Genomic DNA, 13,207 nt, shown 5'->3' with positions numbered 1-13,207 from the left:
TATTCTTTATAGAATATCTCTCTATTCAAAGTTAGGGTGCGTGTATGTTTTAAGATGAATAGTGTGCGTGACATATGATTCCATTTCAAGCAGTTGAATAATTCTAGCAACTTATAAGCATCCAAGAATGTGAATAGATCCTTTTTAAACTAGTAGCTCATGGTGATGCTAATGTGATATGAGACACTGATATCCTTAGTCAGATTATTCTGTTTAGAATTGACCCTTTTTCTTGCAAGATTTTAAATTCTTGGGTATCATGCCAGCTTGAAAGCAAATTCAGACATTTTTAGAAGCTTGAAGATGAGCAATGAAGTGGATCGAGGTGAACATAAAACAATTATAATATAAACAAGATGAGACAGAGTGAACAAGTTTATAAGGGAAAAGAATAAAATCAGTTCTCATATATATTCCTCTTGTAATCACAAGTGACAGTAGGATTATAAAATATAAAAAATTCTTCCTTCTTTCTGGTAACACAATCAGATTTAGAATATATATGCAGAGAATGTCCATGAAATTCCTGAAATGGAATGGAATATTATCAATATTCTTTATGTGGATAAGTAGTTCTAGTGGAAGTCATAGTTAGTTGCTTCTATCCCATAATTAGGGTGATCCTTTTGTTCATATTTTAACTTGTAACCAAGAAATGATTAAAAGAAAATTTGCATTTGGATAACATAAATAACAAAAAGAGAATGAATTTTTGGACAGAAAAAACAGAAAGAAAAGAGAAGAGATTATGCTAAACTCATTCATGTAGTTTACTGCACATCAGATTAATCAACTGCCATCTCTTTCCTTCTACCTGTCCTGCAGATGCTATTCTCTTCAATATTCACCTGCTCTCCTTTTCCTGCAAAACAATTTGCTTCCTATTGCAATGGCTATATACAAATAGTAGCTTGGCTCTGTCTTAATTTGTTGCAAAAACTAGAACCATGGCAACAGCAATGGGAGGCTTACATGGGCCAGTGGTTGCAGCTTCCTGGACTAAAGACTGCACTTTCCAATTGTTGTCAAATTGTTAGCTCTTCTTACTTCTCCAAGTCATATATATGATCATATTTCTAGCTTATATCACACAACGAATGTCAATAAAAAATTTCTTCATTTTTTTTGTTCAGGCTTTCTGCAGAAACCAATTTTCACCAAGACCTCCACTGCTAAGCTCAGTTTTCCTTGCATGCCATTTATTGGGGGTGCCTTCAAGAAAACAGAAACTCATGTTGTATCTCCTAACATATCTTCACCAAGTGTGACGACGGGGTTACTTGATGCATGGGACGATGAATATGGTGGAGTCATAATGAATTCAGAGAGCCTACCCATGAGTGCAAATGCTTTTGCATCTGCTTTTCAGGCTTCTCTGTCCAACTGGAAAATGAAGGTCTAATAGATGTGAACTATATAAAAATTCCTACCTTATTCTAACAAAAGTCTGATCTTTAAATTGAGATGCTATTATGTGCAATGCAGGGGAAAAGAGGGGTATGGCTCAAAATACTACAAGAGCAAGCTGATCTTGTCCCAATTGCAATTCAGGTAACAATTCAATTCAATTCAATTCAAATGGTCTGATTGTCTGTTATCATCAATGATAAAATCCCTTTCCTAATCATTGTTTATTTTCATCTAAACATAAACTACTAACTAATCTTTAAAGTGGCAACCAATTTGTTAATTAAAATTTTCAAGACATCTGATTATCCTGCATTCAGGAGGGTTTCAACTATCACCATGCTGAACCAGGATATGTTATGTTAACATACTGGATACCCAATGAGCCTTGCATGCTTCCTGCTAGCCCCTCACATCAAATTGGCATTGCAGGATTTGTGATCAATGACAAAAGAGAGGTATCTATGGCAATCATCTTTACAATTATTTTGAAGTTTATGGGACCATTTGTAAAAATTCATAAAAATTTATATCTGATGCAATTTAAATAACACAAGGTTCTTGTGGTCAAAGAGAAGTGCCCTTGTAGCTGCTGTGGTGTGTGGAAGTTGCCCACTGGTTATATCAACAAGGTTAATATTTTCTAGTCTTGATTTCTCTGCTTTTGAATTCATAATTTCCAGCAAGCCCAACAATAATGTGATCTTCTTCTTTTCTCAGTCTGAAGACATATTCTCTGGAGCTATCAGAGAAGTGAAAGAAGAAACTGGTGTAAGAACATAAATATTCATCTTTCTGTACCATTATCATTGAATTTCACTTGTTTAACTACTTCTTACTGGTCACCCATTTCTCTGTTCACAGGTTGACACAACTTTCCTGAAAATGGTAGCTTTCAGGTAAGGCTTTCTGTTGGCACCAATCATTCCTTTGGTTGGTTGACACAAATTTCCTATGAAATAGCCTAACTTGATCCTATTTCTTTTTGCATGTGTAATTTCTATTTCCTTCTCCTCTGCAACTTGAAAGGCATGCACACCTGGTTGCATTTGAGCAGTCAGACTTGCTCTTTGTCTGCATGCTCAAGCCATTGTCTTATGACATCACAATAGATGACAAGGAAATCCAAGCTGCTAAGGTATTATATATAATGAAAATTTACTCACATTCATCCAATTTTTCTTTTGTTCTCACTCCAATTTCTGATTGATTTGTTTGATCATCTTTCTCAGTGGATGCCTCTTGATGAGTTTATTGCCCATCCATATTACCAAGATGACCCCTTGTCCAAGAAAGTCATTGAGATATGCATTGCGGCTAAAGAAGATCGCTACAGTGGCTTCACTGGTCATCAGCTCAACTCAAAAATTGATGGAAAATTATCCTACTTGTATTATGATGATTTAAAAAATATTTAGAAATTTCATCTTCTATATTATTCCAAGAGGCATGCCTCCTCAATCTAATAATATATGATACTATATGTTATCAAGTTTTTATTTTTTCTATAATCTTTATAACAACATCAAGAAAACTATTTTTTGTCATGTTAATGACAGGTGATTTATATCTTAATATTAAAAAACAATTTTAGCAATATATTTTAAAACTAATATTATAGTAACTAACAATTACCTCACTTCCAACAACATGTTATCCCTCTAATATTATATTAAAGGGTAATAAAACGACATCAAAATAAACCCATAAATTTGAATCAACAATTGATTAATGAGTACAAATAACCTTCTTGTTACGTGACTCGATCGATTAAATTATGCACTTGTCATCCATTTTCATTGCTAGCTCCTTAAAAATTCAAAATAAATATTAATAATTGTTCAACTCTTTGATAACACAAAAAACCAACTTCTATTTATCCAAGAGATGAATGTACTTCAAAAGAGTGTTTTCGACTATGGAAGGAAGAACCCTAATCTTAATCAATCATCTGATGGGGACAATAAACATTAACACCAGAAGGGTTTAGATGGTTCTGCAGAGCACAGATTAATTAAGATGCATACAGATGGCACAAGCCCACTGATCTCTGCTGTCCATGATGTCATTGACAACTTTGACAATGACATAAGCACCATCTCAGATTCAATGTGACGAATTCCAACCAGCCCATATCCTCCCTCCTCCATGAACCCTGCTTTTTTCTCCAACCATATCATCATCACTTTTCATTTTCCACGTCTCCCCAAAATTCCTGTGAACTTCTTTGCTTTTGCTTCTCTACAAAATCACTTTCTAGAAAACGACGTGTCGTATCCACTCAAACACTGGCGCCCAAACTTCAACGGTCAAACGTTTCCTTTTCTTTTTCGGTATTTTTTCTTTTTTCTAAATTCTAATTTACTTATCCTCCACTCCACGACTATTAATTTCTGCCAGCCCAGAAATGTAAAATTGTTAACCGTTAAAACAAAATAATTCTAGAATCTATAAATTTCCCAAAATGGTAGTTGGTTTCTTCTCCAAGTATTGAAGCTCAGGTTTTTTCTTATTCATCGTCAAAAACCCATAGAGAAAGCGAAACAAACAAGTTTCATCCACCGTTTTTCTTTTTCTTTTTTTCACTCTTTCTTCTTTTTCTTCTATATATGATTATGAATACGGTGGTTTTCTCTGTTTCTTATACCAGTCCAAACTACTTGTCGTTGCTCTCTGTTTTCTAATGAACTCAGTTCACGCTTCTTCCTCTGCAACCATTTCTCTGAAGCCTCCACGTAACTCGGATTCAAACTCGTTTTCGGGTTCCAGAAATTGGGATACGAGCTCTTCTGGTTCGGGTTTCAAAGTCGGGTCCTTTTCTCGTTCCCTGATGGAAAACAAGCCTCATAAGGTTGTGGTCGGTGACGCTGGTTATGTGCTCGAAGATGTTCCTCATTTCTCTGATTACATTCCTCATCTCCCTGTACGTCGTCGTTCTCTGCCTTATCTTTTTATTACCCGCCAAAAAAAAAAAAAGACAAAAACTTTTCTTTTTTTGGGGGTTTATGGATGGTTAGTGGTTGGTCTGGTTGTTTATATTTGTGAGTTCTTTATGTATATTGTGGTAATGATGGCTTGTTTTTTGATGGCCTTGTAGACCTACCCAAATCCATTGCAAGACAATCCTGCATACTCAGTCGTCAAGTAAGTTGTCTTCAGATTTGTTATGTGCATGTCTCATTTCTCTGCACAATTGGCTAATTTATAGGAAATTGTTTTTTTCTAAAAATTTATTTCCAGGCAGTACTTTGTTAATGTGGACGATACTGTTGCCCAAAAGGTGAGCTTTTTCATATAGAAAATGGATTTTCGTCCTCCATATTTCTGTTGAACAAATTGTTCATAATGTATTTGCAGTATAAATTATGCTCAAGTATGTATTGCCCTCTCTTCTGATTTTTGTAGATTGTTGTTCACAACAATAGTCCGAGGGGCACACATTTTCGGCGCGCTGGACCACGTCAAAAGGTATGTTTTTGTGAATTTTATGAATGGAGCTTGAAATAATTAAGTACCATGGTTCTGTCAATGACTACGTTTTTCTTGTTATACAGGTGTATTTTGAATCAGATGATGTTCATGCTTGTATTGTGACATGCGGGGGCCTGTGCCCTGGGCTCAACACAGTGATTAGGGAGATAGTTTGTGGTTTGCACCATATGTATGGTGTAAAGAAAGTTCTGGGAATTGATGTAAGCTATTGCTGCAAACTTTCATTTCCAAAATTGGTTTGAAAGTATAAGAAATGAAGAACAGAATTAAGTATCACACGATGGCTAATGAAGTTGATAAATTTGCAGGGAGGATACAGGGGTTTCTATTCTCGTAACACAATTTCTTTGACTCCTAAGAGTGTGAACGATATCCATAAGCGTGGTGGAACCATCCTTGGAACATCACGAGGCGGCCACAATACCTCAAAGATCGTTGACAGCATTCAAGACCGTGGAATCAATCAGGTTTTTTTATCATACTTAATCAATGCTATTCGTTGATCAGCAGTTTGTTGTATGCATTTCTTGTGGGTCTAGATATGCATGGACTATAGCTTTTTATCTTTCTATGTGGCAGGTTTACATAATTGGAGGAGATGGAACCCAGAAGGGGGCATCTGTGATATATGAGGTGATGTAATTTTACAAGATCTTGCCAATCTTTTTTTTCTCTTGGTCAAGGCTTAGGCAGCAATCTTTCAAAACTCAAGAAAGGAAATGTCATTTGCTTGTGCAAATTATTTTTCATTGACATTATGGTTATTCATCAAGCAGGAAATTAAAAGACGTGGTCTCAAAGTGGTAGTTGCTGGAATCCCCAAAACCATTGATAATGACATTCCGGTAACATTTCTTGGCTACCCTACCTGTTGCTGAGTTATGCGTATTTTTTTTCTTCTCAGAAATTCACAAAATTGTTCAATGCTGTCTCTTGTTGATACAGGTTATTGACAGGTCCTTTGGCTTTGACACTGCCGTGGAAGAGGCTCAACGGGCAATTAACGCGGCCCATGTTGAATCTGAAAGCGTTGAGAATGGAATTGGCGTTGTGAAGCTGATGGGCCGGTATAGTGGTAAGCTTCCTGCTTGCTCATGACATCTTCCATTTTAGAAACTCCTTCAGAATGTCCTGAGAAGTCTTCCTAGCTTCCTGCTTTACTTGTTAAGTGCATGTTCTCACCACTTAAACTGGATGCTGTGATGCAGGGTTCATTGCTATGTATGCAACTCTTGCAAGCCGAGATGTGGATTGTTGCTTAATTCCAGAATCACCTTTTTATCTGGAAGGTCCTGGTGGACTTTTCGAATACATAGAGAAACGACTCAAAGAAAATGGGCACATGGTTATTGTCATCGCTGAAGGTGCTGGGCAGGAGCTACTTTCTGAGAGCATGCATTCTATGGCCAAGCAGGATGCTTCAGGAAACAAGCTTCTCCAAGATGTTGGCCTATGGATTTCCCAAAAGATCAAGGTCTAGTTTCTGATATGCATATTCTCACCCATCAGAAGTCAGTAAATAAGATTGGCACACAGTTTCATTGATATATCTCTTGTTTTCTGCAGGATCATTTTTCAAAAAGGAACAAAATGACCATAAACCTCAAATATATAGGTCGGTAGACAAACATGCAAAAAAAATTCTTATACATTATACTCTAAACAAAAGTGGGAAGGACTAGTTCTAGATCAATCAAGCCTTGCTCTTCATTGTTTGCAGATCCTACGTATATGATTCGAGCTGTTCCGAGCAACGCCTCTGATAATGTGTACTGCACCCTCCTTGCTCAAAGTGCTGTCCATGGAGCAATGGCAGGTTACACAGGATTTACAGTCGGGCCTGTCAATGGGAGACATTCTTATATACCTTTCCATGTGAGTGCCTCAAATGATGCACAAAATTAGTGTATCTTTTGGTTGTTCATAGATATAACATGGAGTAATTGTTGGCTTTGCAGAGAATCATTGAGCAGCAGAACAAGGTTGTGATAACTGACAGAATGTGGGCTCGGCTCCTATCTTCCACAAACCAGCCAAGTTTTTTGAGTGCTAAAGACGTCGTTGAGGACAAGAAAGAAGAACTGCCAAGCCAGTTGTTGGATCATCAAAATGGTTTAAAAGACAATTTGGTGAAGAAAGAAATCAGTTATGCCCTGTAGTTGAGATTAGTACTATACTGATCTTAAGTTGTTTTATTCAAAAGAGAGAGGCCGAGAGTCGAAATCTTATTGTAAGTTTTTTTTTGGGGTCTGAGTTGGGATGTAGGAATGGGAATGTTCCAAACACTTGAAATTGAAGGCATCACAAATTCAGAAAAATAACACAATTTCCATGTTTCCATAATTTATTTCTAAACATGTGATTATGTGATGGTAAAACGGCCAGTCTTCAACTTTCGTCAATTAGAGGTTTGAATCTTGTATTCTACAAAGACTATTCTCTTTTCTTCGATAATCATCCAACCAGACTTTCATTATATTGAGCTTTCTGAATTTTTTTTGACTATGGTGCTAAATGGCTCAATAGGTAGGTAGGTTGCACAAAACGATTACTATATTTTTTTTAAAATTATTGAATACAAAGCGATAGTTTAAACTACAAGAGTTAAGGGGCTTCTCACACACCACCAAAATGCAATGGGTGTTCAAAGTCATTTTTTATTGAGCTAAACCCCGTTGACGCTATTTTTAATTTTAAGTTCCTTCCTCCATTTTTTTTTCTTTTATAAATTTAACATATGCACACACCGAAAAAAAAAAAGGATTTTAACATATCACACTACACAACTACGCACACATACCCACAAAAATATATTCGAGGAAAAATTTAGTCGCATAATTAAAAGCAAATTATACATATATTGTATCTAGAAAAAGGAACCTGGTAAAACTGGTGCAGACAAACAGATCCTCGAGGCTTGAGCTTCATAAAACTAGACATCTGAGTCTGAGAAATTGAGTTGTGTTGGTAAATAAACACACAGAGAGAGGGAGAGGGAAGGATGGGGATCAGATTCATATTGATGGTGAACAAGCAGGGGCAGACTCGTCTTGCCCAATACTACGAATATCTCACTCTCGAAGAAAGGCGAGCTCTTGAAGCTGAGATCGTCCGCAAATGCCTCGCCCGCAACGAGCAACAGGTCTCTATTTCGTCCTCAGCTTTTGCTTCGTTGATTTCTATGCCTGTGCTTATCTATATTTTCTATAAGATTACGAATTTGGCTCCAAATCTAATTGTCGGAACCAAAAGCTCCGATTTTTTTTTTCGCTTTGAATCGTGCATTTATTAAATTTGAAATTACCAATGCCCAATTGTTCAATTCTGGATTTACACGTCTTTGGTGAGATCTCAGTACCCAGGTTGCTAATTTAGATCCAAAACTTAATTGAGTTATTTCTGTTGGCTATATGATATAAGAATTAAAAGTTTTTAAATTTTTACTGGGTGTCTCAGATATCTACTTCCTGAAACTGTGGTTGCATGTAAGGGAATTTGGATGTCCTGGTAGAGTCACTTAGATCGAATTTTCAATTCCTTGATAAATTTGATGATTTATAGTTAAGAATAGGTGGGTTCTGCTACTGAATTGTTTCTCCTCTCATTTACTCCAACTTTATGAATATCAAACTCTTGTTACATTACCCTATTGTCCATGTTTTGCATTAGGTTTTATGTTTATGAAACATTAAATTTTGTGGGAAACCTCATTGGTGACTAACCCTTTTAGAAGATCATTTCTTTGGGCCCTGCTGAACTTAAATCATTTGTAGGAGTTCACTACTTGCCTTCCTGCCTCAAAAGAGGTCCTATTAGCAGGTTGCATTGGTTTGTAGGATGGTTACTCATTTTGTTGACTGCTGCATACTAGGGGCAGCTTTTCTTTATGATGCCGGTCATGTTTAGCACTGGTTATTTCTTTGCTTGCATATCTATAGCATTTAGCTGGGCTCTTTTCCATAAAGATTTATAGCTGAGCAGCATAAATATATAAAACTTGATCCTTTTTTCTTTCTGTTACGTAAACTGAAGTTAGTATGTATTTATGTGACAGCAGTTATACATGTTTATATTGCTGATATGTATTGTACATGGAACAGTGTTCATTTGTTGAGCACCGGAACTACAAAATTGTGTACAGGCGCTATGCGTCGTTGTTTTTCCTGGTTGGAGTTGATAATGATGAAGTAAGTTACTCACAACAAACTTGTTCTCTTGTTGCCTCCAACTTTGTCTTTCTTAATATCTGTTTCCCTCTTCTTGTCATTTGCATTGCAGAATGAGCTTGCAATTTTGGAATTCATACATCTGTTAGTTGAAACCATGGACCGCCATTTTGGCAATGTGGTAAACTCCTTTTCCCAAAATAGTGCATATTTTCTTTTGAGTGGTGATTTCCCCACTCCAATTTTGTCCACTTACACTCCATTTTATAACTGAAAAAGGAGTGTAAGTGGTCAAAATGGGAGTGGGGAAATCATTACCCTTTCTCTTTTGCTTCTGACTTTTGATTTAACCAGCCATTTTCTTATTTTTACTGGTCGATAAGAAATTAATTTGTTTCTCTACAATTGAATTTGCAGTGTGAACTAGATATCATGTTCCATTTGGAGAAAGCGCATTTCATGCTGGAAGAAATGGTCATGAATGGGTGTATTGTCGAGACAAGCAAGTCTAGCATTCTGGCGCCAATACAACTGATGGACAAAATGTCTTGAGAAGACGCCAAATTAGATGTTAGTTTGCTAAGGGGTTGGGTTGGGTTGTATTGAGTTTGCACGTATTTGTGTTGCCTGTTGTACAATAACTGCAAAGAGGATAAATACCATACTCTATCTTTGTTATCAAAATTTCGGTTTGTTTTGTTGAATAACATATATATAATATGAGGAAATATACCCTTTTGCTGAAACCGTGCAACACTTTGATCTTATTAATATTATGTCTTAGTAAACACAACTTAAGCTACCCAACAATACCATTCCCAATTGATGTGTATTTCTATTTACGAACATATCTGCACATAAGACTGACTATATTCCATCATACAGTCAACTTGCAATCTACAGACAACTTGCAATCATACAGCTGCAGGCTTCCCATCCTTTCTAGGATCGCTTACAGCAGTGAGTGTACCATGAAATGTTTGTTTATTAGAATTTTGTCCACTTTTTCGGCCCATGTTAACAGGTTTTCGGAGGGTTTGGACAATGAGCTGAGTGATGGCTCCCCCTGCCTTAGCCTCCAACTGATGTCCCCGCTCTTGCAAGAAGAGCCTTTTTTCATCCGAAAGCTCGATGTGATCGCCGTCTATCACAGTCAAGTTCTCGTAGGAGACTACGTTTGGTATCAGCTGCATGGAATTAAACAAGAATTTCAACTAAACGTACAGAGAATTCATAAAGTATATCATGCCTATGAATTGAAGCAAGCTATCAACCTTGTGGTAGATCCTTGGACTTTGAACTGCAGCTAAAGGATCCATCCTCAATACAAAGTAATTCAGAAAAACCTGGGTTACTGCTGGAATTATGTTCATACCGCCACTACCGCCTATGACTCCAGCCAACTCATTGTCCTGCAAAAACCAAAAACATTCCCTTTTATTGCCTACTTTAATCTTACTGAGACACAAAGTATGCAGATGCAGTACTATTTGTACCTTCATTATAATAAGTGGAGTCATGGAGGATAAAGGTCTCTTGTTTGGTTCAATAAAATTTGCCGGAGCAGGGGGGAGATGGTCTGGGGATATCTCCGTCGGAGTTGAGAAGTCATCCATCTCATTGTTGAGCAGAATTCCAGTAGAAGGAGAAAGCACTCCGCCTCCAAAAGGATAGTTTACAGTGCTTGTCATTGAGACTGCATTTCTATCTGCATCTACTATACAGAAATGACTTGTTCCATGATCTCTGAGCTGGCTCCACCTGGTTAATCATGGGATGAAATAACTTCAGACTAATGACTTAGGCAGGAATATTAGCAGTTTATCCAGCAGGTAGAGAAAGCTCTAATTTGAACTACAAAAGAGCAGATCATGCCTTTGCAAATAATACTCTGGAGGGAAGGTTGTGTTGTCAAATATCTTCTGCTGAATTTTCTTTGCAAAAGATGGGGAAAGCATATCAGATGCATATTTACTTGTATCAACGAAAGCAGGATCCCCCAAGTTCATTCGGACTGCAAACATGTGTTTCAATGCTTCAATCAGACGATGTAAACCAAGATCTCCCTTTGCAGCGTCTGAAGTTCCATAGCTGTCGAAGATGTTCAGAACCTGTTTTTACCAAAATGCAGACCAATTCATCAAAATGGCCACAATCATCCAATTTGGAAGGAAGATTCTGCACCTTACATCTACTGAAGAGCAAAATGGTAAAGAAGAAATAGGAAAGAAATTACCCACCAAAGAAAGCCCCAATGTTCCACTTGAAGGAGGTGGCATTCCAAATACAGTGTAGCCCATCACATTAGCAGCCACTGGTTCCACAACACTCACCTTGTAATTCCTTAGATCCTCCATTGTCAAGATCCCACCAGCCTCTCTCACATCCTTTACTAGTTTTTCACCAACACTGCCATTATAGAAGGCTTGTGGCCCAAGTTCTGCCACTGCCTCTAAGCTATGGCCAAGTTCTACATTGTAGCATGTATCACCTGTCTGTAACAACTTCCCATTTGGTGCAAACACTTGCCTTAAGCCAGGGTCACTTAGAATCTCATCTCCTAATCTACTTATATATCCTCCAAGATAAGGAGCAATTTCATATCCATCTTTAGCTAGTTTTATGGCAGGTTGAAATAAAGTCTTCCATGCCATTCGCCCATGTTGCAACCAAGCTTCATGGAGACCAGCTATCTCACCAGGAACTCCCATTGATAATGCACCTACTAACTTGGCTTTGGGATTGGTCTCGTACATATTCTGTTTGATGACAATAACAGTTTATACACAACGTACAGAGTAAAATTAGAATGAATCGTTATCAAGGAAAATGAACAAATTATTAGTCACCCCTTCCATTCAATGGGTCCAACCTAAAAGATTGGTCCGTTTCGACACCAACACTTCCGATAGATTGGAGCCACTGACACATGGGTTTCAATCAAAACTAGCATTTCAGCTGAAAGGGAGAATTTTGAAACCTGTGAAGCAGCTATAGGAGCAGTCTCCCTCAAATCAAAAGCTTGGGTTTGGGAGGTTGCTGAAGATCGGACAAGAATGAAACCCCCACCTCCAATCCCACTTGCCATCGAATTAACAACGCCAAGGCACAATGCTGTTGCCACTGCAGCATCAACAGCATGCCCACCCTGTCTAAGTATTGAAGCACCAACCTCAGAACATCTGGCATCATCAGCTGCAACAACTCCCTTCTCTGACTCAACAATATCAGAATCATTGATTTTAAATTTCCCCTCATTATAATTGTTTGCTCCTCTGATCAGTACCCGCCCATTTGTGTGCCCTCCAAATATAAGGCCTACAATTAGAAAATGAATGAAAAATAGAAAAAGGGTCAGTGAGCATCCAATCCAAAGCATTTAACTTTCAAAAGTATTGTCAATAATTAAAAAGCATTTAACTTTTATTGTCAATATCTTGGTTTGGCATTCCAGATATAGAAAGCAGGCACTATATTCAAAGCAAAACTTCAGGGGAAAATAATATGTAAACTGATAGTGGAAAAGTATGAAAATTTGATTTATATTATGAAAATTTTTGCCCTTCAAGTTCGGTTGTGAGATTGGTAATTCGGGTAAGTCCACGGAACTGAGATCGCCCCTAGCAGCTAGGTACTGTCTCTAAAAGCATAGCAGCCAGCACACACATTTTAACCAAGCAAGAAAAATAAGTGGGTTCTTTAAGCATTTTATATAGCTGCTGCAAGAAAATTGGAAGCAAATAGATTGTGTAAAGCAGACCCCCCAAAAAAAAACTTCGTGAAAAGCCAGAACAGAGAGATCATAAATACAGCTTGTGGTATAAGAAAGTGAGAGAGAACAAGAACTGACAGATGATGGCTACAAATGCAAGGAGGAGCCCAAGAGCTCCACATGTCGTGCAGCTCTTCTTCTTGTTGTTATTGGTCAACCCATGGCTGTCCAAGAGTGGCGCTGCCAAGCTCTGTTGCCCCATCAGGTGTTTTCAGAGGGAGCGAGAGAGAGAAGGTTAGGTGCTTTGGTATTGGTAGAGTGGTAGGAAATGTTTTCGTTGTTGTCGTTCGTTGATATAAAATAAGCAACAAAAAGATGATTCGAGCACAGAGACCATAGTTGATTTGGCATATTGAAATGACGCAGGTGT

At 37.6% G+C, this 13,207-nt stretch overlaps 4 protein-coding genes across 4 annotated transcripts; 3 read left to right on the top strand and 1 right to left on the bottom strand.

Moving 5' to 3' along the window:
* Positions 1 to 678: 678 nt before the first annotated feature.
* LOC110751144 (nudix hydrolase 8-like) lies at positions 679 to 2,890 on the top strand. Its single transcript, XM_021951577.2, has 9 exons — positions 679 to 1,032; positions 1,134 to 1,396; positions 1,486 to 1,551; positions 1,728 to 1,865; positions 1,965 to 2,039; positions 2,128 to 2,178; positions 2,272 to 2,306; positions 2,437 to 2,545; positions 2,640 to 2,890. Exons 1-9 carry the CDS (start codon positions 948 to 950, stop codon positions 2,823 to 2,825), a joined length of 1,008 nt encoding a protein of 335 aa, XP_021807269.1. The 5' UTR covers positions 679 to 947; the 3' UTR covers positions 2,826 to 2,890.
* Positions 2,891 to 3,838: 948 nt separating this feature from the next.
* Positions 3,839 to 7,309, top strand: LOC110750966 (ATP-dependent 6-phosphofructokinase 6-like). Its single transcript, XM_021951361.2, has 13 exons — positions 3,839 to 4,330; positions 4,505 to 4,551; positions 4,648 to 4,687; positions 4,813 to 4,875; positions 4,962 to 5,099; positions 5,208 to 5,366; positions 5,479 to 5,532; positions 5,676 to 5,744; positions 5,845 to 5,974; positions 6,108 to 6,373; positions 6,466 to 6,514; positions 6,620 to 6,774; positions 6,858 to 7,309. The coding sequence occupies exons 1-13, from the start codon at positions 4,091 to 4,093 to the stop codon at positions 7,056 to 7,058; spliced, it is 1,611 nt and encodes a 536-aa protein (XP_021807053.1). The 5' UTR covers positions 3,839 to 4,090; the 3' UTR covers positions 7,059 to 7,309.
* A 412-nt stretch (positions 7,310 to 7,721) lies between these two features.
* On the top strand, positions 7,722 to 11,177 carry LOC110751086 (SNARE-like superfamily protein). The gene is made up of 4 exons (XM_021951509.2): positions 7,722 to 8,041; positions 9,000 to 9,086; positions 9,178 to 9,246; positions 9,483 to 11,177. The coding sequence occupies exons 1-4, from the start codon at positions 7,901 to 7,903 to the stop codon at positions 9,615 to 9,617; spliced, it is 432 nt and encodes a 143-aa protein (XP_021807201.1). The 5' UTR covers positions 7,722 to 7,900; the 3' UTR covers positions 9,618 to 11,177.
* On the bottom strand, positions 9,876 to 13,157 carry LOC110751084 (glutathione hydrolase 3-like). The gene is made up of 7 exons (XM_021951507.2): positions 12,916 to 13,157; positions 12,046 to 12,383; positions 11,306 to 11,824; positions 10,941 to 11,176; positions 10,562 to 10,826; positions 10,340 to 10,477; positions 9,876 to 10,252 (listed from the first exon to the last, which is right to left on the bottom strand). The coding sequence occupies exons 1-7, from the start codon at positions 13,037 to 13,039 to the stop codon at positions 9,980 to 9,982; spliced, it is 1,893 nt and encodes a 630-aa protein (XP_021807199.1). The 5' UTR covers positions 13,040 to 13,157; the 3' UTR covers positions 9,876 to 9,979.
* Positions 13,158 to 13,207: the final 50 nt, after the last annotated feature.

This window comes from Prunus avium, chromosome 7 (genome assembly GCF_965620075.1).
Source record: "Prunus avium chromosome 7, drPruAviu1.hap1.1, whole genome shotgun sequence".
NCBI lineage: Eukaryota > Viridiplantae > Streptophyta > Magnoliopsida > Rosales > Rosaceae > Prunus > Prunus avium.
The sequence above is the reverse complement of the archived record's forward strand: the minus strand, read 5'-3'. Positions and strand labels throughout refer to the sequence as shown.

Bases quoted from the DNA above. Each gene is read 5' to 3' on its own strand.
- LOC110751144 (XM_021951577.2), top strand. From the start codon at position 948: ATGGCAACAGCAATGGGAGGCTTACATGGGCCAGTGGTTGCAGCTTCC. The intron at 1,033-1,133 runs GTTAGCTCTTCT...TTTTTTGTTCAG, and splicing joins TTTCCAATTGTTGTCAAATT to GCTTTCTGCAGAAACCAATT. The intron at 1,866-1,964 runs GTATCTATGGCA...AAATAACACAAG, and splicing joins TGATCAATGACAAAAGAGAG to GTTCTTGTGGTCAAAGAGAA.
- LOC110750966 (XM_021951361.2), top strand. From the start codon at position 4,091: ATGAACTCAGTTCACGCTTCTTCCTCTGCAACCATTTCTCTGAAGCCT. The intron at 4,552-4,647 runs GTAAGTTGTCTT...ATTTATTTCCAG, and splicing joins CCTGCATACTCAGTCGTCAA to GCAGTACTTTGTTAATGTGG. The intron at 5,975-6,107 runs GTAAGCTTCCTG...GCTGTGATGCAG, and splicing joins GCTGATGGGCCGGTATAGTG to GGTTCATTGCTATGTATGCA.
- LOC110751086 (XM_021951509.2), top strand. From the start codon at position 7,901: ATGGGGATCAGATTCATATTGATGGTGAACAAGCAGGGGCAGACTCGT. The intron at 8,042-8,999 runs GTCTCTATTTCG...TACATGGAACAG, and splicing joins TCGCCCGCAACGAGCAACAG to TGTTCATTTGTTGAGCACCG. The intron at 9,087-9,177 runs GTAAGTTACTCA...TTTGCATTGCAG, and splicing joins TTGGAGTTGATAATGATGAA to AATGAGCTTGCAATTTTGGA.
- LOC110751084 (XM_021951507.2), bottom strand. From the start codon at position 13,039: ATGGGGCAACAGAGCTTGGCAGCGCCACTCTTGGACAGCCATGGGTTG. The intron at 11,825-12,045 runs GTTTCAAAATTC...GTCATCAAACAG, and splicing joins CTCCTATAGCTGCTTCACAG to AATATGTACGAGACCAATCC. The intron at 10,478-10,561 runs GTACAAATAGTA...TGGTTTTTGCAG, and splicing joins CTCCACTTATTATAATGAAG to GACAATGAGTTGGCTGGAGT.